This window comes from Elgaria multicarinata, chromosome 17 (genome assembly GCF_023053635.1).
Source record: "Elgaria multicarinata webbii isolate HBS135686 ecotype San Diego chromosome 17, rElgMul1.1.pri, whole genome shotgun sequence".
NCBI lineage: Eukaryota > Metazoa > Chordata > Lepidosauria > Squamata > Anguidae > Elgaria > Elgaria multicarinata.
In genome coordinates, this window is record NC_086187.1 from 692030 (window position 1) to 715742 (window position 23713).

General features: G+C 54.0%; 1 protein-coding gene across 1 annotated transcript in view; it reads left to right on the forward strand.

Moving 5' to 3' along the window:
• The window catches only part of LOC134410237 (maestro heat-like repeat family member 5), a 142641-nt gene that overhangs the window by 103283 nt on the left and 15645 nt on the right, over positions 1 to 23713 (forward strand). Inside the window, exons 15-28 of the mRNA XM_063143408.1 lie at positions 972 to 1094; positions 2359 to 2438; positions 2951 to 3089; positions 3687 to 3782; positions 4164 to 4268; positions 5944 to 6079; positions 11663 to 11778; positions 12972 to 13121; positions 15504 to 15661; positions 15805 to 15940; positions 16236 to 16426; positions 19565 to 19702; positions 20334 to 20451; positions 20631 to 20774. Of these exons, the coding sequence (XP_062999478.1) occupies positions 972 to 1094; positions 2359 to 2438; positions 2951 to 3089; positions 3687 to 3782; positions 4164 to 4268; positions 5944 to 6079; positions 11663 to 11778; positions 12972 to 13121; positions 15504 to 15661; positions 15805 to 15940; positions 16236 to 16426; positions 19565 to 19702; positions 20334 to 20451; positions 20631 to 20774 (1830 nt within the window). The remainder of the gene's footprint in view (positions 1 to 971; positions 1095 to 2358; positions 2439 to 2950; positions 3090 to 3686; positions 3783 to 4163; positions 4269 to 5943; positions 6080 to 11662; positions 11779 to 12971; positions 13122 to 15503; positions 15662 to 15804; positions 15941 to 16235; positions 16427 to 19564; positions 19703 to 20333; positions 20452 to 20630; positions 20775 to 23713) is intronic.

Sequence of the window (23713 nt, forward strand, 5' to 3'; positions counted from 1 at the left end):
GTTCCAGTGGCAGAGAGGGCAAAGGGGAGCATTCGGGGGAGGGCATGTCAAAGCCCCCCTGTTTCCCAGAACCAGGATGCTGGCCCTGGAGCTATCCTTTCCCGCTCATTGGGAGAAACAAACCACATTGATGTATTATGTAACATGGCTTGAGAAGGCCATAAAAAGGGAGGGACAGAGGGAGAGGAGGGGCGGAACTGCACAGGGCTGCCCACCACCTGCCCCAGTGGTGTCAGCCTGCAGGGGTTTTGGAGGGATCCATTCATGGCCCAGCTTTTCCTTCCACACCCCCATATTGTGTTTTGTTTTGTTTTGTTTTTTTGGTGTTTTTTTAAAAAGATCTGCTGCCCAGAAGTCACCTTTGTAGCTGATGAAAGGTCTGAATGGTCAATATAAATGCCGCAGCCCTAGAACTTCATATACAAGAAATCATCATAGAATCATAGAATAGTAGAGTTGGAAGGGGTCCTATAAGGCCATCGAGTTCAACCCCTGCTCAATGCAGGAATCCACCCTAAAGCATCCCTGACAGAGGGTTGTCCAGCTGCCTCCTGAAGGCCTCCAGTGTGGGAGAGCCCACAACTTCCCTAGGCCATTGGTTCCACTGTTGTACTACTCTTATGGTCAGGAAGTTTTTCCTGATGTCCAGCTGGAATCTGGCTTCCTGTAACTTGAGCCCGTTATTCCGTGTCCTACACTCTGGGATGATTGAGAAGAAATCCTGGCCCTCCTCTGTGTGACAACCTTTCAAGTATTTGAAGAGTGCTCTCATGTCTCGCCTCAGCCTTCTCTTCTCCAGGCTAAACCTGCCCAGTTCTTTCAGTCTCTCCTCATAGGGCTTTGTTTCCAAACCCCTGATCATCCTCGACATTGCCCTCCCTTTGGGGTAGATTATGCCTATGAAGCCATATGAAAGGATGTGGCTTTGTTTGTTCATGGGGATCTGTTTTCTGCCCTCGGACTGCATTTAGGACATAAACCTGAAGAAAACCTTTTTGATTGCTGTGCTGATGTTCCTTGAGGCCGTTGCTGCAACAGGTAAAGCACAAGGCATCTGTCTGGACAAGAAAACGGCACTGGTGGAATGCCTGATCGTAAGTATGCTCCGCTCACTTTCTGTGGAAGCACAATAGTTGCTAGTGAACCTGAGCCCCACCTCTGCTGGCCAGCTGCCCCCAAGGAGCCTCCTGCTGCACGAATAGAGAGGTTGGACCCAGCGGCTGGTGCCTCTTCTGGCCCCTAGAGCCATCCCTCCTCTCCATTTGGCCAGCAAGGGCTGTGCCCAGTGCCTGGCCCTTTTGCCAGAGCCCTCAAGCAACGCCTGCGGCTTGGGTTCACACGACATGAGAAGCCATGGCACGCCAGGGGCCCGCAGGCCCTGTGCAAAAAGGGTGCCCTCAGGTCCTGGGCATGTCGTGGACAGCTCCTGCAGGTCAATGAAGCCACCCTGAGCTGTCATGACCTGTGAACAGCACTGGGGAGGGGTTTGTAGGCCCACTCCTAGGCCCTCTGTCTATGGAATGCCCCCCGCCCTAGCGGGACCCCACGGTCACCTTCAATGTGTACATTTAGGTGCCAGGATAAGACCTTCCTCTTCCTATTTATAATTAATCTGTTGCTCTAATTCTTGGTTTTACTGCTGACTCCTCAACGTTCTTAAAAAATATTTTAATATTGTAGCATTTTGTTGCTTTTTTGTGGGTGTTGATTTAGTTGTTGTTGTTGTTGTTGTTGTTGTTGTTGTTGTTGTTTGGTTTTATGATTGTGAACTGCCCCAAGGGCTTTGGCCAGTTGGAAATTATACAAATCTAATTAATGACTAAATTAATTTACAAATCACAAAAATGAAAGCCAAGATTTTCAGCTATAATTTGTTACTCTCATTTTAGATTGGAGGGAGGGTGTGTGTGTGTGTGTGTGTGTGTGTGTGTGTGAGAGAGAGAGAGAGAGAGAGAGAGAGAGAGAGAGAGAGAGAGAGAGAGAGAGAGCACTCCACCAGAAGCAAAGCATCTCTAAAAGGCAGGAGCAGCAGCCTCTTCAGTCATGAACGCCGCAAAAGCAAGATCCCATGCGCCACCCAGTGGCTGCTGTCTTGGGTCTTGACCTGGCCCACAAGCGCATGCAGATAAATAGATGGGGGTGTTGGGAAGGAGCTTGGCCTCAGTAGGGAGGCCAGGGTCACATCAGAGGAGTCTGGGCTGTTGGTGGCGAGATCGTCCATGTGGGAGGCTCTTCCGGTTGCAGCTCAGTTGTTGGTGAAAACACCTGCCTGTTCTCGTCAGATCCCTAGATACCTCTAAAGGGGAGTTGCTGTCGCCTGTTCAACATTCATACTGTGTCTCTGTAATGACCTCCCAGGTGCTGATTGAAAGAGAACCTGTCCACACACTGGCCAGCACAGTGCGTCAGGATGCTATGTACATCGCGAAAGAACTCAGGTAGTGGACAGGAACAGCATTTCAAATGTCGGGCGGGAGGGGAGATTCGCAGCGAGGCTCGAGGGTCACCCTTAGTAGAAATATGTCAGAAGAGCAATGGCTCCCAGTCCTTTGGGGGCCCAGTTCAAGGTGGAAGGCATAGAAAGGCTCCAAGGGCCCTGGCGTGCTCCTGAGGCATGGCAGGTAAGCCCAATGACAGCTGGACGGCCCCCTGTTGCCCACCCCTGCCATAGGGTCTTGTACGCCGGCTTGAGCGAGGTGACCTGGGACCTTCTTGTGCTCTGCCCCGGAGCGGGGGCAGCCTGGGGGGCGTTGCATTTCCTCCCCAGCCATCCTCCTTTACTTCCTTGGCAGTAGCGAATCTGGGCAAAGCAGCCTTTTTGCCTTCATGAGAGATTGTGCGACTGACAGCTCCTCTGAGCCGGAGGATGAGGCCAAAATCCCTTGGGCGCTGACAGGGTTCCATCCCTTCTTGCTGCAACTAAACTTCGGGTGTGTTCCTCTTCCATCAGCAAGCTGAAGCCTCTCCTGGAGGCAGAGAAGAAATCCCAGCTGCTCTGCGTCTCCTTCGTGAGCGTGTTTGGCCTTCCCCCCCTGGACAGCCTAGAAGGGCAAACGTACGGAAACGAGCCGGCAGTGGATGACGTCAAAGTGAGCCCTTGTCTGCTGCACACCTACCAACGCTCATAGAATCATAGAATAGTAGAGTTGGAAGGGGCCTCTAAGGCCATCGAGTCCAACCCCCTGCTCAGTGCAGGAGACTCACTGCTGTGGTGGTCCGTTCTGATGACAGTTTCAGGATGAAAATCAGTGCAGAAATTAAATTCCGCATTTGAAGGGCCTGCCTTGCTCTGGAGTGGCAGCGGAGGTGTGGCTGGGTGGTGCCTGGTGGAAGGTGACCTGTGGTTGGTCGCCTTCCACCAGGAAGAGGGCAGGGGCGGCTACAGTCCCCAGGCGGCCACCCAGAACCCCGTGCTCCCTCCTCAGCTTTGGGATTACCCGACGCCACGCCAGGGAAGGAAGGCGCAGGGTTTCAAAGAGGTGCAGCACCAACCCAGCGCTGTAAAGACACCCCCTTGGAGACCTCTTTGGGGGCTAGTCCAGGGCCAGAGACGACCCAGACCCATTCAGGGGATGGGCCGGGCTGTGGCAGCACCCGGTGCATCTTGTCCACCTTCCCTGGCTCAGCCCTTCCCTCCTCCCAGCAGGACGTGTGGGGCTCACACCTGCTGCTTCCTTGTGCTTCAGGGCCTCTACCACCAGACCATGAGCAGCTTTGAGGAGATGCTGCAAGACCTGCTGCTGGAGAACCCACGCCCAAGTGAGCTGCAGCACCTGATGAAGGTAGGCGGGGGGGGGGGGGCAGGGCGCCCAGCATGGCCCTTTGCACCCTCCTCACGGGGGGGGGGGATGCTGGTGCCAGAGCCTCCACTTTGGCCTTAGAGGGGCAAGGAGGCTGGGGAAATGCCGGACGGGCCCACTGGGCTGCCTTTGTTCGGCCACACTGGCTGGAAACCCTCTGGGACAGGAATTTCGCCACCCTGGCCTCACTGGTCCAAACCTGCTCTTCTGTTGATGCTGCTTCTGAGCCTGCCTACAAGTGAGACAATGGAGACTTCCAATTGTCAGTAGTCACGTGGGGGTCGTTTTTCAGCTCATCTTGATCTTCCTGTGGCCCAGACAAGGTTAGGAACACATTCTCTGTGTCTGCCCTTCGTTTGATAGATCATGGAACCATGGATGACCTCAAAATCAGATCATGTGCGTGAGAGAGCGGTGGAGACAGCAATGAAGCTCTTGAAATTTGTAGCTGGGCGTTTCCACTTTGATGTGAGTAGCCGTTGCGCTCGGGAGGCCAGTGTACTCATGACCAGAGGGGGGGCTCTTTTCCTCAAGGCGGCGCCCAGGCTACAGCCATGGTCTGCCCAAAGGAACCCAGGAATTGCCCTGCTGGATCAGGCCCGGCATTCCGTGTCCAGCCAGGAGCCTCCGCGAGCTCCCAGGTAGGAGGGCACCTGGATATCGGAACAGCGTTATGTGTGAATACGGAGGCTCCCCGTCCGCCTCTCTCCAGACTGCTGGAATATGTGGCTTTCTGGCTCCTCTCCATAAAAGGCAAGCAGGGTGGGGGTGGGGGACACTGCCACGACACAGGCTCTGAACACCAAGCCTGGCCGCAGCTACTCCCTGCTCCAGCCAAGCCCCACTGCTTGATACGCCTGAGGCAAGGGATAAAAAACCCCTTCCTCCAAACTATGTGGAGAAAGGGGTTAAATGGAGAAGGATTTCAATATATCAAATAAAACACTGTGAGTTATATGTGCTGAGGTGAATTATTGTCAGAGTGGGTGCTAAATGTGTAAACTTCAGATGATAAATGCCAAACAGACACGTGGGATTTTTGTGGTAGTTAAAAACAAAACAATCAAAATTTATTTTCAAAAGTTCACAAGCTTTGTTTCAAATAAAACATTTAAAACCCTTTTTGAAACCTTTCATTCAATCCTTTCACTCATTCACATACACGCTTTCCTTTCTCTCACACAATCACTCTTGAGCTTTCTTTATTATCTGTATTGATTAATATACATCAACTATGTGCACACCACACTCCAGAGACACCACTCTCTACCCTGAACCTCAAATTTCCCAGAACTTAAGTACTCTAAACAAAGAGAGCACTAAAGACTCTAAGAGGACCTAAAAAGTCTCCCGCAATCCGCTCCGTCCTTCCCTTATATATCCCTCCTCCCCCTCCCCAGACATCCTAACTCCGCCCACTCAGGCCAACATTCTAAACTCACCACAGACTTACAAACTGCAGACATACATTTGGCCACAGACACCTTCCCAGCCTAGGAGCTCTTAAGAAGCAGGAGACCTAAATGAGGTTGTGCATCTGTAACACCGGCATTGTGGCTCCTTTCTGTGTAACCTAAGGATAATGGCCCACATGCTGCCATGCTGAGGGTCTGGCACGGCTGCCTGACTGCCGGCTTTGGGCTGTGTGTCCAGTAGCCCAAAGAGCCCAAAGAGCCAGGGTGGAGAAGCAGAGCACGTTCCTCATGACTGGGGCAATGAGTTGCCCTCTGGGGACGTGGGTGTTCCTGGCGAGACACCCTCACGTACACTTGCCCAGTGCTTCAGCTGAATTCATGGAGGCTCCTTTGGACAGTGGTGGGGAAACGGTTCCTCCTCTAAGTTGGCACACCTGGGATGCTTTGGCAGGACACCTGCGGGCGCCTCCTGCTCCACACAACAGCCTGGCAAGCTGGTCTGATCATCTCCAGAGTCAGCGTGTGACTGGCACCACAGCGTGTGACAGTCGCTCCCTGGGTGTCCCAATTGCCACAAAGGAGAGAGTTGGGGGCTCATCAGATGAGTGTTTTATTGCCTGCTCGCTGCTGCCCACTCATGGTTTTTCGTGTGTTCTTTAGGTGGGGGCTGGCTGGAACACCCACCCCCTGGTGGGGCTCAGCTAATGCTTTCCCTTTCTTTTCATCAGCTGTCTCGGGACTTCAGCAAGCTGGCCCACCTGACTGCTGTTCTGATAGCTCTGTGCAATGATCCGGTGCAGCGCATTAGTGCTTTTGCAGTGCAAGGAGTCAGCTGCCTCTATGAGATCTTGTTGCGCCGGAAGGGTAAGGCCCAGGAGGCGAGAATTCAGCAGCCTGTGCTCCTTTGTCAGGGGAGATCGCTCAGCACAGCGCGGGAAGGGGCGGGCAGGCAGGCACCCTGGTCTGCCCTGAGGTCGCTGACATCCTGCCCCTTGTCCCAGGGTTAATCCAGGCCACTTGTTATTATCATGAGGGACAATGAAAATGGCTAATAGGGAGGTCTTGGGGGATCAGAAACGTCCAGGCAAAATATATGAAAATGCTATGCAATGTGTCACGGCACAGCTAAGAGGGCTTGGTTGGGTAGAGCGTCTGTGGCAAATGCAGGTGCTGCTCTGTGGCCAAACTCACTCCCAGAGAACAGCTGGTAACTAGGAATTGCCCAGTACTCGATTGATTGATTGATTGATTGATTGGGGCTGCCCTCCTATACAGCTTTACCTGGAAGTACATTCCGTGGAACTCAGTGGGACTTACTTCAGTGTAGACATTTACACAGGATTATTATTATTTATGTATTTATATAGCACCAACAATGTACTTGGTGCTGTACAAAATATACAAATAAAACAGCGATGCCTTGCCTAGAGGCTTACAACCTAAAATCACATTAAAACATATGAAGGGGAAAGGGTTTCACAAAACAGAAATAAGGGAATAATCATAGTAATAAGAACAGTAAATCAAGCTAAAATACCAAAAGCTATGGAAAACAAATGAGTTTTCAAACGCGTTTTAAAATCTACAATGGAACTCGTAGTACGTAGTTGCTCTGGAAGAGCATTCCAAGCAAACGGGGCGGCCAGAGAGAACGGGCGAAGCCGGGCAAGAGAGATAGAGACTCTTGGGCGGGAGAGCAACGTAACATTTGAAGAACGGAGGGTACGAGGGGGATGGTAGAGTGAAATGAGAGAGGAAAGATAAGAAGGTGCAAGACCAAGACACGCTTTGAATGTCAGCAAAAGAAACTTATACTGAATTCTATATGGGATCAGAAGCCAATGAAGAGATTTCAACAAAGGAGAAACATGGTCAAAACAACGAGCCAAGAAAATAATCTTGGCTGCAGAATGGCGAAGAGAGACCAAAGAGGAGAGATGAGCATAAGGAAGACCAGTCAAAAGAAGATGACAAAAGTCCAAACGGGAGATAACCAAAGCATGGACAAGGGTCTTAGCAGAAGATTCAGATGAGACCGGACGGATCCTAGCAATGTTATATTGGAAAAAACAGCAGGACTTGGCTACAGCCTCGATATGTGAGGAGAAAGAAAGTGAAGAATCAAATATGAAGCCAAGACTACGAGCTTCTTCCACTGGATAAAGTGTGACATTATTAACAGTAACAAAGAATGAAGAGCGAGGGGACAGTTTGGGAGGGAAGACAAGCAAAACTGTTTTTGACGTGTTTAGTTTGTACATTTAAGGCATTTATATACCACCCTTCAAAATATGTATCCCAGGGCAGTTTACAATGCATTGGTCACATTCTGGCTAGACATCAAGAAAAACGTCCTGACTGTTAGAGCAGTACGGCAATGGAACCAATGACCTAGAGAGGTCATGGGCTCTCCCACACTAGAGGCAGTCAAGAGGCAGCTGGACAGCCATCAGTCAGGGATGCTTTAGGGTGGATTCCTGCACTGAGCGGGGGGTTGGATTTGATAGTCTTATAGGCCCCTTCCAACTCTACTATTCTGTGTTTCTATGATTTATTTCCCTATACATAGCCCTTTGACTGATGCACAATCTGATGCACAGTGGCTATATACTAATGCCCAGAGTATGGAAAACAAACAGCACAAACTTGAACTTATACATGAAGGCAAATACATGAAGGCAAATCCGACTTGATAGGTATAACTGAAACTTGGTGGGATGACACCCATGACTGGAATGTAGCAATTGAGGAATATAACTTGTTCAAAAAGAACAGAAAAAATAGAAAGGGAGGTGAGTTGCACTATATGTTAAAAAATACCTATCGCTGCACAGAAATACAGGCAGATGAGCCTGGGAGCCCCATTGAGAGCATCTGGATTAAGATTAATGGGGCAAGGAATAAAAAGAACATGATGCAGTCTACCGCTGACCACCCAATCAAGGAGAACAGGAGGATGAAACTTTTGAGAAACAAATTGCCAGTGTTTCAAAGAAGTCTGATGTATAGTGATGGGGGACTTCAATTACCTTGATATCTGTTGGAAGACAAATTCTGCCAAAAGTGGCTCCTGCAAGAAATTCCTGATGTGCGTGGCTGATAATTTTCTCCAACAGAAAGTGGAGGAAGGAACTAGAGGATTGTCTATCTGACTTGATATTGACTAATAGGGAGGACTTAAGTGGATAGAGTGGCAGTTAGGGGAACTCTGGGGGAAAGTGACCACAGCATACTTGAGTTTAAAATCAATTTTAAAGGAAACAAAAGCTTAGTGTAGCCATACACGTACTCTAGATTTTAGGAAATGTGATTTTAATAAACTCGTAACTATTATAAGTGACTCTAATGAGAAAAGGAGTCCACGATGGGTGGGAGTTTTGGCTCCACAAAAAGCTTAGAGATGACATGAAAACAAAAAAGGACACATATAGGAAGTGGAAGGAAGGCCAGGCTACAAAAGAAGAGTACAGACAGGTAGCACAGAAGTGTTGGATTGGCATCAGGAAGGCTAAAGCTGAGAATGAGCTGAGATTAGCGAGGGATGCTAAAATCAACAAAAAAGCTTTCTTCAGATACATGCATAGTAAAAGACAGGAAAGAAATGGTGGTTCAGCTACTCAGGGCGTTACTAGACGAGGCTCTAGCGCGCGTTACTTTCCGCAGTCACGTCGAGGCTTACAGATGACGTTCACGAGGATCCGCCGTTATCCTGCGGTGAAGCCTCTTTCTCCCGACTTTAAAAAAGTGAGTTCTAGGGCGCCTTTTCCTGCCGTCCCGCGGTAATTCGGAGTATGTGTGGGAGGATGTGAGGTCACTGCGGTCCGCACTGTGCAGGAAAAGGCGTGCTAAGGGGGAGTGGTCAGCGGCTTCGGTCAAGCCGCGCCCGCCATTTGCGCGCAGTCCGCCAGCTGGGGCAGCGCGGCGGAGTGGCTTTTTTTTATTATTTCCCCAGTGACAGTTTGCGCAGGACCGGAGGACCGGAAAAGTGGCTGGTGACTCCTCGCGGTGGGCAGCTACCATGGCCGCATAATGGCGGTGCTGTGCGCTGCCTGTTAGTGTGGGTACCAGGCTGGCAGAGGCCAGAGCTGTTTGTGGGCTGCTGCCATGGCTATGACCAGATGTGGGTTGGCTCCTTGGGATGGGGCAGAGGGCACAGAGCCGGTCATCGCCGGCGACACCTCAGAGGCATGATGGGAGATGTAGGCACAGAGTGCCCATGCAGACGATTGACCTCGGGTCATATTACTCCCGCCACGACCCCCATCAGGAAGTGAGCGCATCATTGTTGACTCTCAACAGCACCAGCAGCACTTCAGCTGGCACTGCCACTGCCGCCGCCGGCTCCGGATCTGCCGCCGCTGCCGCCGGGGTCGGCGGCGGCATCGCTGACAGCTGCGCAAGTTTGCGGTCTTTCGGACTTGCGCAAACCGTGCAGCGAGCGGGAAAAAAAAGCCGCGGCAATCAGGCCGGTGTGGCTGCAGAACCGTGCTCGCGGCGGCAGCAGCACAACCGGCGCAAACTTCCACCACAAATCGAAGGCAGGTGTGGAGCATGAGGCGTCACGGCTGAACAGGAAAATCCGCTTTCACCGCTCCTCAACGACGGAACACCTGGTAGGTCTAGCAACGCCCTCAGTGAGGATGGCAAATTGAGTGCTCAATTCCTACTTTGGCTCAGTCTTTTCCCAAAAGGAGGTCTATGACCCTGGCCTGGAAAAAGTGAAGTACAAGCTGAAGGGGCAGGATTGCAGTTTGAGATTGATAAACAAATGGTCAAGGAACACCTCATCAGGGCCCAATGAACTGCATCCTAGAGTAATGAAGGAGCTAGTGAAAGAACTCTCAGAACCACTGCCTATGATCTTTACGAAGTCATGGAAGATGGCTGAAGTGCCGGATGACTGGAGGAGGGATAACATTGTCCCTATCTTCAAAAAGGGCAAAAACGAGGAACCTGGGAACTGCAGACCAGGCAGTATGACCTTAATCTCCTAACTGCTTGGCTGGACCCAGGGCCTGCCTTAATGCCACACTCATTGACTGAGCAGGGCTATCCATCATCCCACTGGCAGAGTGGCTACCCTGCCTGTTTGGTGTGGAGAAAGTTAACTACTATTAAAGCTCAAACTTTGAACTTTTTCAAAGTATCAAAATTTTCTGCATGTCTACACTGCTCAAGCTTCACTTTAAAACAAAAATGAGCAAGTTTTGTGTGGTAGAGCTCAAGTAAGAAGCCTTACACTACTGTATTGATAGATAGATAGATAGATAGATAGATAGATAGATAGATAGATAGATATGCTCTGGGATAAGGTTTTCGGCTACTTGTCTGATGACCCACCTGGCCTCATTATGTAGCTACTTGTATTATGGGGCCCTCTTTAACACTGCTAAGTGAAAGTCGTAACTATAAATGGAACATCTGCACCTCTTGATCTGGATTCCTTTCTTATCAGTAAAGGGTGCTCATGATCAAACTCTGCTTAGGGGTCAGAAGGCCAAGCTGTGTTGCATGAGGCATTGGGATCTCATTTTTATTTCCGGAATACTCTTGGAAGCATTTGATTATAGAATTTCCTAATTGAGAAGCAGGGGTAAGATGGTGCAAATTTGAAAGGTCTGCCTAATCTGCTTCACCTGTAAATTTTATTTGAATGCCTATTAGAAATAGGTGTCCTTGAAACCAACTCAGCTCTCCGCTGCTGAGGATCCTGGCCCTGCCCTGCCCAGGTTGCCTCCCGCCCACCCAACCCACTTGTGTATTTCTGCAAAATCCTCCTTGCAGGCCTTCCTCGAGCCCTCCACCCTACTCCGCTCCAGCCGTGGCGTCTCGCTGAGTCTGGTCCTCTCCTCCTACCTCTCCAGAGGCCCCCGTCCTGCCCTGCTCTTGCTGGGATAAGGCCTCTGCTCTCCCCTCTGCCGCTTCCCACGCCCCCCTCCCTGCTGCCTCCTTTACAAGCCCTCCCTCTCCTTTGCCTCCTCCTGCTCCGCCCTTCCCGTCTCTGGCCTCCTCCTCCGGTCCTTCTGCTCCTGGCCCCTCGCCGGCCAGCCATCAGCGTCCCCTAAGAACATCAGAAGAGCCCTGAGGCTGGGTCAGACCAAGGGTCCATTTCATCCAGCGCTCTGGGCACACAGCAGCTGACCAGCTGACGACCAGGAATCCTCCGCAAGCAGCACACGGCGCAACAGACCCTCCCAACCATGTCCCCCAGCGACTGGTGTCCATAGGCTTCCCCTGACGGCCCACAGATCCCTCACCACCCCGCTTCAGGCCCGGCCACCTTGTCACGGTCCTACAGAGGTCCTGGTGCTGTGCACAGCTCTCTGCTGCTGCTGCTGCTGCTGCTGCTGCTGCTGCTGCTGCTACGGTGGTGGAACAAGGCCCCCTTCCTCCCCCACCACTGTTGATGCCCACTGGGGTCTAGCAGCTGCTCTGTTTTTGCCTCAGGGCTGAAGAAGAGCAAGCAGAAGAGGAGGAAGTGGCCGTTGCAGAGGAGCTTCAAGGCCCAGGAAGAGGAGTGGTGCTCCCTCGTGGTGCTGGACAGCAGCTGGCAGATGGCAATGGTACTGTGGCTGCCTTGCAGATAGGCAGAGTTGCAAAATGCTGACCCTCAGTGGGCTCAGCTCTGGCCTCGTGGCCTCATTCCACCCCTGGCAGGGTGGGGAGCACACTTGCGTGTTTGGGCTGGGGTGGGACAGTTCTGACATCATCATTATTTATTTATTTATTTATTTATTTATATAGCACCAACAATGTACTTGGTGCTGTACAAAATATACAAATAAAACAGCAAATAAATCAGGGAATAAGTGCCTTCAGCATCCCTTTCCAGGGGTCCCCTCCCTCAGCAAGTCCCCCAGCTGTGAGTGGTAGCGTGGGGCAAAGACCTATGGGTCTCTGCAGGGGAGGGGGGACCTGCACGACACAGGGGGGATTGGACTCGCACGCATGCACACACACTTCCCTTCATCTGTGACATCAGGAGGGCACCATGGTGGCAGCAGAGAGGCAGCACTACCATCAACCAACCGACAGGGAAGATGTTGGGCAGGACTCCAGAGCTGCTTCCTGAAGGTAGTGGAGAGGGCTGCGTGCCCTGCCTGCCTGCCACACCAGCCAGCCCCTGCAAACCGGCCCACAGGCTGCCATGGTGGAGCGGAAGCTGCAGCAGTGGCGCCAAAGCCACGTGGGCAACACGTCGGGGGGCTTGCACCCAGAGCAACACAGGAGCATGTGGCCCAGCAGTGCTGGGAGAGAGGCAGATGAGCAAGCAGAATTCATTCCCCAGGGAATTTCCCAGCCTGGAGCAGCCAGTTCCGCCCAGGTGGCCTCAGGGCGGAGGAGCCCTGCAGCTGCGGGCCTCTGCCCCATGCGTTGCAGGCGTATCTCTGTAGAACGGCCCCTCTCCTAGCACTGGGGGAAGTTTGGAATGGCAGCGGCAGAGCCTGGCGAGGGGATCTCTAGGATGCCTGCCTCGGCCGTCGCGTGATGGCTGCGTTCCTGGAACGCCACAGCTCCTCCACAGGGCAGCTGAGGAGCAGCCTCTGTACTCGGGCAGACGGCGTGCCCACCTTGCCGGGTCTGGCCTGCTCTGCGGGGCAGCAGGGTCTCCCTGGGCTCTAGGGCAGAGAAGGGGCCTCCTCCTCAGCCACCCCCCAGATCCTCTTCCCTGGAGATGCTGCTGGGGACTGGCCGTCGGCCACTGAGCTACAGGCCAGCGGGGCCTGGCTTGGCCAAACCGCCTCTCTCTTTGCAGCATTGTGGCGACCAGGCCTTCTCCGCCCAGCTGACCAACCTGCTGCTCTCTGTTCTGGATAGCCTGAGGGACTCCAACGCAGAGCAGCTGAAGGCCGCCGAAGAGGTGCTCAACGCGATCCTGCAGAACCATGCCATGAAGGTAGAAAGGGTGAGAGGCCCCTTCAGCCGCTTTTTTCCTGCGTGTTAAAAGACCCCCACTCCGGATGTAGCTTCCTTTGCAAATGCCAGGTACAAATGCTTCAGACACCAGGCTCCGAATGTCCTGGTCAGTGATCACTTGCTGGAAAGATTCACAGGGAGGACAATGGCCTCCGCACCACTGAGCAGGTTGCAAACGATGAGGCTGGCCAGGGTAATATCGAAATGAGTATCGTGGGCTATAAATGTCGGGTTTATATACGAGAGACCTCCACGGTTTGGCAAAGGTGCCGTCTCCCGGGCCACAAGTTTTCTCGCAGCTTCACGATGGGCCAGTCTTGTCGTGAAAGGTCTTCCATGTGAGCAAACTCCAGAATGACGCAAGGAAGGAGGCTGGGAAGCAGGCGCTGCCGCCGCCGCCACCGCTAGATTTGTGGTGCCGCTGGTCTCCTTCCAGGCAGACTCACGGCTGACCTTGTTGTGGCCTCCTGTGACTCCTGCTCAGGGAGCTGCATAGCAGATTCTTCTCTTGTTCCCCATCAGCTGGATGGCCAAGGAGGTGTCGGGAGTAGAAAATGGATCAGTCGGGAGAGGGCGGATGTTTGGGACACAGCACGCCATCCCAATGCAGCAGGGGCAGCCAAGCCTCGGCCTGAGCCAGCGGCCTGATCACGGAGCAGAGCAAGGGGAAGGCAACCTCTGCCCATGCCCTGGCTGCTCAAGAGTAGGACGCGCACCCACCCACTGCCGACTAAAGCCTGGGCCCACACAGATCGGGGCAGGCGGTTGCTTCCTCCGGCCTCTGCAGCCGCTTATTTATTTATTTATTTATTTTATTACATTTTTATACCGCCCAATAGCTGAAGCTCTTGGGGCGGTTCACAAGAATTAAAACCACAATAAAACAACCAACAGGTTAAAAGCACAATTATAAAATACAGTGTAAAAAGCACAACCAGGATAAAACCACACAGCAAAATTGATATAAGATTAAAATACAGAGTTAAAACAGTAAGATTTAAATTTAGGTTAAAATTAAGTATTAAAATATTGAGAGAATAAAAAGGCCTTCAGCTGGCGATGAAAGCAGTACAGTGTAGGCGCCAGGCGGACCTCTCTGGGGAGCTCATTCCACAACCGGGGTGCCACAGCGGAGAAAGCCCTCTTTCTAGTAGCCACCTGCCTCACTTCCTTTGGCAGGGGCTCACGAAGAAGGGCTCCTGTAGATGATCTTAAGGTCCGGGCAGGTACATATGGGAGGAGGCGTTCCTTCAAATAACCTGGCCCCAAACCGTTTAGGGCTTTAAATGTCAATACCAGCACTTTGAATCGGGCCCGGACCTGGACTGGCAGCCAATGAAGCTGGAAAAGGACTGGCGTAATGTGATCTTGCTGGCCAGTCCCTGTTAGTAAACGGGCTGCCCTGTTTTGTACCAGCTGAAGCTTCCGGACCATTTTCAAAGGCAGCCCCAGATATAACCCAAGCGAGAGGTTATCAGAGCATGGATCACTGTAGCTAGGCTATCTCTGTCCAGATAAGGGCGTAGTTGGTATATCAGCCTGAGCTGATAAAAGGTGCTCATTGCCACTGAGTTCACCTCTGCCTTCTAAAGGATCCGCTACCGGCCTGGCAGTTCCAGCTGCAAGGGATGTGTTGGGTGAAGGCCCGGCGTGGCCGTGGCTCCGGGCCTCCCCCGTGCCTGCCCCCCCCCCGTGGCCCATGGGGCTGATTTCCCAGTGCCCTGTTGGAGGCTGAGGCAGCACCGCACAGAGGGCTCGATCGCTCTTTGTTATGGGTGAAGAGGCCCCTTTTGGGCCAGGCTGGCCGGCAGGTGGAGCCACATCAGCCTCTGGAGCTCCGGCACAGGGGCCCTTTGGGGTGGGCCAGCCTACGGTCTGTTACTCATCGTAGTTGCTTGATTCTACTTAATCGACAGAACAGGTCCGTGCCCCCTTTTTTGCACTAAAAGCCCACCCACCCCGGTGGCAGCTTACAACATATCGAGATCATGAAAAAGAGCATTCAAAGCCAAAACGAAAGAGACAACGAAACAGTAGAAACGAACTACAGGCCAGATGTGCCAACTCCCCCCTTGCCCCAGAGGCACAGCAGTCCCAGGGCAGAAGCGCCTCACGGCCTGGAGATGGAGGTGCTTCCGGGCCTGGAAGCCTGACCAGTTCCGCACCAGGCGGGTGGCCCAGCAGGAACAGACCGGCATTTCGCAGCCACCACCTCCTGCTCCCCTCACCGCCCTGGGAGAGCAGGCTGCGCTCAGCAGTCCCCACCAGACTGTGTGGGGAGGGGCTGGTGGGGCAGCCCCGGTAGCCCCGGCAGAGCTCAGGCTCAGCGACCCAGCGTCAAGGCGGCCTTCGGCTCTTCTCTTTTGTTCAGGTGCAAGACATCATGGGAGCTATCTACATGTGCCTGCAGCTGCGCCAGGCCTCGTATTGGACTCGGAAAGTGGTGCTGAGGGCATTAGCCTTCCTGATCCCGTATCACATGGAGGAAGTCCTGCGAAGCTGCCTCTCTTTTTCAATACCCGTGAACAGGTAGGGGCCTGGTGGGCTGCCCTGCGGAGCCACGCCCAGCCTCTCCTTGGAGGGGCCGCATCCTGCCAGACTGAAGGCCGAGGGAAGGCCACTGACGGATTTCTCTTCCCCCACCCCACCCACCACCCTTGCTGGTTTCACAGGCACGCTAGTGAGCTCTGGGCAGCAATGGCCTCAACGCCCCCTGTGGCCGGGCAAATCCTGCAGCTGTTGCTGAAGAACCTCCAGGTCAAGGATCCTTCGGAGGGGGATGAAGCCAGCGCCACCATGTCTCTGGCTGTAAGTCACTGGGCACCGCTCATGGAGGCCTGCCTGCCTTTCCAGCTGCACTTTTTGCGGCTGGCAGGACACTGTGGTGCTCTGAGATAAGCTTGGGTGGGGATTTCAAGGAGCAGCTGTGTGCTGGGACCTCTTTCGAATACTGACTTTAAGTGTGGGTGATGGGCAGGCTGGGAGAGTGGAAGTGGGTGGGTGGGTGAGGGGGGGTGCACCTGTGTGGGCGGGAGGCGGTCGCCGAGTGAGGAGCGTCCCACTGAGACTGGCCTCTCGCGTGTCCCCTCCTCTTTCTTGCCAGGCAATGAACGTCATCTACGAGACCTTCCACATTCCCGGGTACCGCGCAGCCCTGGCAGAGATGCACCTTCAGCTATTCATCCCTTTGCTCAAGCAGGTCCTTTACGTGATGCAGCTCAACTTGCCAGAGGCCTTAAAAGCCAGGCAGGAAGTCATCCTGAGAGAAAACCCTGAGGCACTCAGCTTCAAGAGGTACCTGGCAGGATGTATGTGAGCAGGCTGGCTGTCTCGACACAGGGATCCGCAGGCACAGCCTCCCTGACAGGCCTCTGGCGGAACCCCTCCCGCCAAACCCCCACCTGCCAAGGCAGCCTGTGCCCTGTCCGGCACCTCTTGTGGTCAGGACGCTTCTCGGGAGGGTTTGCCCAAATCTGCCTCCCTGCAGTTTCCACCCATCAACTTGAGTCCTGCCCAGAGAGCAATTGTGCTCTCTGCTCCGCGTGACGTTCTCTTTCTCTCCCCTTTCTCTTCTCTTCTCTGGGCTAAACATACCCAGCTCTTCCAAATACTCCTCACAGGATCTGGGTTCCAGAGCACCACCAGCACCCATCCTGATTGCCCTCCTAGGAATGTGCATTTTTGCTGAGGGCCTTAAGATGTAGCACAAGGTTTGGGTTCTTTAGCTTAGAAAAAACGGCTAAAGGAACAGGGAGACATGGTCGAGCTACACAAAGCTATTCCTGGCAAGGAGGACATGTTTTTCTCCCTTTCTCCTGACACTAGAACCCAGCAGAGTCCCATGAAGAGAACTGGTAGGAAATTCAGATCAAAGGAAGGGCTTCTTCACAGAGTGCAGAGTTCCAGTGTGGTATTTGTTGCCCCAATATGCAGTGATGGCCACCAACAGGGGTGGCTTTAATAGGGGAACAGACCAACAAGGACAATGAGGCTGTCTGTGGCTAGTAGTCCTGATGGCTAAAGATTACCTCCTGCATTGAAGGTAGCACTCTTCACACAGAAGAGGATCAGGACTTGACCTCTGCTGCCCAGGAGAGCCATGACTAGGTCCCCTGGGGGCAAATTCCAGGCAGGTTGAGTTGGGATAAACAGCAGGAGAAAACGCCTTGGCAGGAAGTGCCCTTCAGCCCTGGGGTCTGCTCCCTGGAGGGCCAGTGGTGGGACGGGGCTACAAGCCCCCCTCCCTCTCTGCCGTTGTTCTGCTGTCCCCTTTGACGCTCCCACCCTGAACATATTTTATCCTTTGTAAGTCCCACTGATTGTAATTGTGTTAACCATTAAGGATGCATGCTTAGGGCTGCAGCCTTGTTTTAATCCATGATTCAATTACAATCCTATGTGAAAAGTTGCTTCATTTCAAGTCAACCACAGCAGTGCGTGGGGTGGGGGTGGCGGTGGCGGTGGAGAGCGGGGACAGCGAGCTCTATGGCAGCAGAGGCCCTGGCTTGTCTTCTCTGTCGCTTGCTTAAGTGTCCCCCCGCCAGCCCCCCCCCCCGGAAAATACTCTTGATGAGAGAGGAGGACAGACTATTTTGTATCAATTCTATGGAGACTTGCAGAGCAAATCCTAGAACCGGATTACTTTCCAGGCATCATAAGAGGACCCAACATCGGCACCAGTCCCAGCCCGCAACAGCATGAATGCACAGAGGTGTCTGATTGGTCATATGCAGGACCGGCGCTGCCGTAGAGGCAACTCAGGCGGCGGCCTAGAGCACCAAGCAAACGAGGGTGCCGAACGGGAGCTGCTCTCCTAGAGCAGCTTCCGAGTGCGTTGTTCCAAAGCCGCCGCCCCGGCCGCCCGCCAACCCCAGCGTCCTGGCTTCAAAGCCAGCGCCCGACCGGAAGCCGCTCCTGGCTTCGAAGCCAGGATGCTGGGGTTGGGGGTGGAGGCTTCAGAACGGCGCACCAGGAAGCCACTTCCAGGTGCGCCGCTTCGAAGCCTCCGCCCCACCCCCCCCACCCCCCAACCCCAGCATCCTGGCTTCAAAGCCGGGAGTGGGCGCTGGACGGAAGCTTCAGAATGGCGCGCCAGGAAGCCACTTCCGGGTGCTCCACTTCAAAGCCTCCGCCCCACCCCGCTCCGCCCCCCCAACCCCAGCGTCCTGGCTTCAAAGCGGGGAGCGGGCACACACACGGGGGGCGGGGCGGAGGCTTCAGAACGTGCCTGCCTAGGGCGCAATATAGTCTGGCGCCGGCCCTGGTCATAGGGTCAATGACATCATCAGTCATGTGACGTTCTAGAGCAGGGGTGGTGATGCATTTGGCCCGAGGTCCGCCGGAGGTGCTGGGCAGTGAGTTGGCAGGGCAGGGGGCACGCGTCCACGCGTGCTTCCCCCACCTACCCACCCCGTCTCAGGGCTCAGCCTCCCCTCCCGGCCCACTGAGACCACTCCATGCTCGCCCCCGCCCCGGGAGAAGCACAATTTCAATGGAGAAGAGGGGGGCTGCCCTGCCTTTTTCATTGAAATCGCATCTCCAACTGCAGAGAGGGTGGCCTAGGAATTAAATGAAGGCAGAGCTAAAGGAGCAGCAGCCTCGCCGCCGCTAACCCCTGTGGTCCTGGTCCAGCTGTGCCCACGCCACCTTCCTTCCCCTGCGCATCAGCCACGCGCTCCTGGCGCTCCCAGGCCCCCAACGCCGCCTGCCTAGAGGGCCATCACTGCCGAGCGGGGCTGGGCTGCAAAGGCGCGCCGGCGCGCTGTGCAATTAAGCCAGATGTGCTTGCTTAAAAATCAGCAGAGGGCAGAAGTGAGTGCAGGCCAACCTCATGAAGGGGGAGGAGTCAGTCCAGGGGGCTGCCAGTCGAGGGGCTCTGAGCCTTGTGCCAGGGTTCAGCAGCGGGGGGGGGGATGGGAAGACGGCACGTGGAAGACGGCGACTTCTGCGCACATGTGCACCCCACTGCCCCACCCCGACCAGAAGTGTGTGGGGTAGGGTGACTGCACACTGAAGGCAGCATGACAGCCCAAGGTACTTTGCTGCCTGAAAAGCAAAACACCCCCAGCACCCACCGTGGCTGGGGCCAAGTCTTCCTGCGCCTTTTGGGCCCCCACTTCCGGCTTCATCTCTCCCACCTCGCCCCCTCCCCACGTGGTCTCCTGCAGTCGCTTGTTTGCCATCAGCAGCAGCCCTGTCCAGGAGGCGGGGAAGAGCTCGTGCTCAGGATGGGTCACCAGCCTGCGCCTTCCCTGGGCGGAAGGGTGGACGAGGCTTCACCCCCGCCCGCAGCCAGCCGCACGGTTGCTCCTGTGGCCACGCGCCACCTCCGCCCTCGTGTGGGCCCGCACCTCCTCTCGGAGGGGGCCCGGAGCCAGGGGCTGGGGCAGCGCGGGGAGAGCGCCGGGCCTGACGAACGGTGTCACTTCCTAGCATGGCAGTCGAGATCATGAAAAAACTGTTCTCTGTCGCTTGGGACTGGCCGGTCTACGCCTGCATCGAGTTCCAGCAAGGATGGCTGGCGCTGAGCACCCCGCAGCAGTTCTTACAAGGCACGCGTCTGCTGGCCAGGTAAGGGGGCCCCCAACGGAAAGCTCCCCGACCCGGGCCCTGCGGCTACCCCTCCTCAGGCGATCCGCACCGCACCGCAGCCACCCTCCCTTCTCCCCGCCGTCCATATTGAGAGGGGCTTGACTGGACCCCTCCCCCACCCCACAACCATCCCGCTCCATTTCCTCCATCTACATCTGTTGTAGCTCTGAGTGCCCCTGGGGGACAAAAGGCCCTGTGGCAGGACCTCCTCCATGGCTGTTCCCCCTACCCTCTGTGGTAAGGATAGGATCTGCTATGGAGGAGAGGCAAATTCCTTAGTAAAAATGGTGCGGGAGGGGCGCATCATCCCTCCTCCCTCCCTCCCCATGTGCTGCTGGCTCTGGTCAGCATGGGGCCTTCCTCTCCCCTCCCCCCAGCACAGCTGCTGGGCAGACGAAGCACCCGGTGGGCGACCCAGTCCCAGCGTCACCCAGGGTGGCTGGATGCGGAGAGGGACGGCTTGGCTGGGAAAGGCTGCCCACCCCATGGGCAGCTCTGGGCCTCCCTTTCAGGACTGCCAGGGAGCTTCTTGGCCAGAAGAGTGGGTGGCGCCCTCCATCACCCCAGCCCCATCGTAAGCCCCACAGGGCTCTGTTCCTCCACCCCACAGGGCCATGACAGAGTGTGACAGTCCACACATCCCCGGCATCTTTGGGGAGGCCGCCCTCATCCTCAGCAGCGAGGAGGACGAGCTGAGCAAGATGACGGCTTTGGCGCTGGTCATTGAGGTGAGCCAGAGGTCCGGAGGCTGCCTTGGGCGACCCACCGGCTGTGTCTCTCCTGCTGCGGGGCGGGGGGGCCTGTCCGTCGGGGCTGGCGGGCGGACCTTGCCCCCAAGAGAGGACCGCTCGGGGGACCGCACGAGTGCTTCACCTGGCGGGGTCCTGTTGCCCGTCACCCTCTCCAGTTCCTCAAGAGCCCCTCTGCCGCCAAGCTGATGAACAGGTTCAACCTCAAGGACCACCTCGAGGACGGCGTGGCATCCTCCAATCCGGTCATCCGAGACCTTTGTGTGAAAGGGCTGAGCAGCTTTGTGTTCCAGCCAGGGAAGGTGAGTGCCGGAGGGGTCCTGAGCAGCTTTATTTCTTACCCGCCTCTCCATTCTGATCGAGGCTGAAAACAACAGTAAATATAAAATACATAAAAATGGCGCATTTACTGCCTCCTGAACTGCACGAGGGTTAGGGCTTTGCAGAAGGTGGGTGCCGCTACTGAGAAGGCCAGACGTTGGGGTGTGGCAAGGTGAACTTCCGTTAGTTCCGGAATGACCACCCAGGCCTCCTCTGCTGATCTTAAACGTCACCTGGGCATGTATGATGAGGGAAGGCGGCCTGCTAGGTATTCTGGCCCCAAGATGTTTTGGGGCTTTGCAGGACAATAACATAACCTTGTACGTCGCTCGGTAGCTAACTGGTAGGGGTGTGCACGGACCCCCCGCTCCGCTTCTCTTCCAGATCCGCGATTTGCGGATCGGCCCGCTCCGCCCCGCCCCTGCTCCGCCTATGTCCGCTCTGCTCTGCTGCGGAGCTCCGGATCCGGATCAGAGCTCCGTTTCCCCCCCCCCATAGGGTTGCATTAAGCTAAAAAGGTATGCAACTTCTTTTCTGTTAAAGTTAGAAACCTCAAGTTTGGCACCATGACACCTCATGGGGGTATACACACGCACGCCAAGACTCAAGGCAGTCCCATCATCCCCTGATTTTTGGGGAATTTATGAAAATCCAACACCCCATTCACACCCCTTTCCATAGCTCCGTCAATTTGCACGTTAAAAATCTCAAACTCACCACCATGAAAGTTTATCCAGGGGTCCACACGCATGCTGAGACTCAAGGCAGTCCCATCATCCCCTGATTTTTGGGGAATTTATGAAAATCCAACACCCCATTCACACCCCTTTCCATAGCTCCGTCAATTTGCACGTTAAAAATCTCAAACTCACCACCATGAAAGTTTATCCAGGGGTGCACACGCATGCTGAGACTCAAGGCAGTCCCATCATCCCCTGATTTTTGGGGAATTTATGAAAATCCAACACCCCATTCACACCCCTCTCCATAGCTCCGTCAATTTGCATGTTAGAAATCTCAAACTTGCCACCATGAAAGCTTATCCAGGGGTGCACACGCATGCTGAGACTCAAGGCAGTCCCATTATCCCCTGATTTTTGGGGAATTTATGAAAATCAGGCACCCCATTCACACCCCTTTCCATAGCTCCGTCAATTTGCACGTTAAAAATCTCAAACTCACCACCATGAAAGCTTATCCAGGGGTGCACACGCACGCCAAGACTCAAGGCAGTCCCAACATCCCCTGATTTTTGGCGGGGCTTAAACCTGCAGACATCTCAATGGGGCCATTTCAAAGGAAATCCCAACATGCCATGAATTGAGGAGTAGAGATAAACCTATGAATCTTCTTCCACACTTGAAAAATGGATTTGGAACTTCCAAAAGTCTAATTGAGCGCCGGAAGGACTTCTCCCCTGAGTCAAAGCCAGACACACACAACATCCCTGCGAGGTGGGCAGGGGAGGAGGGAGGGAAGGCAGGCAGGCAGCAGACATTTCTGGGGGCATAAGGAAGTGAGCCAAGGATAAGCCAGTAATGCATATAAAATGGAATAAATAAATAAATAAATAAACAAACAAACAAACAAACAAAGGAGGGGTGGAATTAAAAGCAGCAGTGTTGCTGAATAAACAACAAGAAGAACTTTTTTTAAAAGGCTATATCTGTCTTTTACCAGTAATAGGGGGATGTGCCCGGGGGAGGGGGAAGCAGCTGCCAATTTGACTGGTCCTAGTGACCAGTCTTTTAAGAAGCAACGCTGTCAGTTCAACTCATGAAAGACATTGCTCCACCACTAAGAAGTAGACCGCTCACTTCAACTCATGATAGGCATTGCTCCACCGGGTTACTCTCTTTGGAGGGCTGTGATAGCCCCCCAAGTACAGGAGAGAGTGGGGGCACGTCCACATGGCATGCCCTAGGGGAGCTCATCCCCTTGCACCACATCTTTTCAGTTGTTCCCCAAAGTTAGGGTGGGTAGCAGTGCTCTCTTATTCGTGGCTTAGTATATGATTTCAGGTGGTGTTTGTGCATTTGGTGGGGCTACTGTTTTAAAAAACACTGGCAAAAGTCCGTTCAGACTAAGAAAGAGAAGTTTCCCAGAATCCCAAGTTACCCGTTTTGCCTATCCCCTCCTCCAACTTTGGGATCATGTGATCATGACCGGGAGTTGACTCTGCCCCTCAGCCCTTCGAAAAAGGTATTTTTCCCGTCGGTTTTTTAAAAAATTCTAGCGTGCGAACCGCACCACGCAGAGAGCTGAGAGTAGTCTCAAAATGACCCCCATCCACGACTCTCTGAGCACAAGAATGTTCAGAAAGATAGCTTCAACAACAACACAGTTATCCCCCTTTCTTTTCCGCAATGCAATCCTATGGGCGAAATGTTTCAAGATGGCGATCGGACCGGACCGTGGAAACTGGAGTGCTCCGAAAATGGGCGCTTCTCTTCGCCTTGCTTCTAGGGGTCCGCGGTCCGCTTCTACTCCGCCTCTGGGCAAGGCGGAGCAGGCCAATTCTCTCCTGCTTCTGCGCTTCTAATCGGAGCGGAGCACATGCCTACTAACTGGCATCCAGTGCGGTTCTTTTAACGCAGGCGTCATGTGAGCATAGCTGGGTGTCCCAGTGAGCACCCTAGCTGAGGCCTTCTGCACTAGCTGCAGCTGCTGGACCGCAGACCAGGGTAGCCCCGCAGAGAGCACATTGCAGTAGTCTAATTGTGAGGTTACCAGTGGATGGATGACCGTGGCTAGGCTAGCCCTATACAGGAATGCGTGTAGTTTATTTATTTATTTATTTATTTATTTATTTATTTAATATATTTATTACATGTTTATACTGCCCATCAGCTGAAGCTCTCTGGGCAGTGCACAAATAAATTTAAAATGTTAAAAGTTAAAAAGGCAATATAAAACCAGC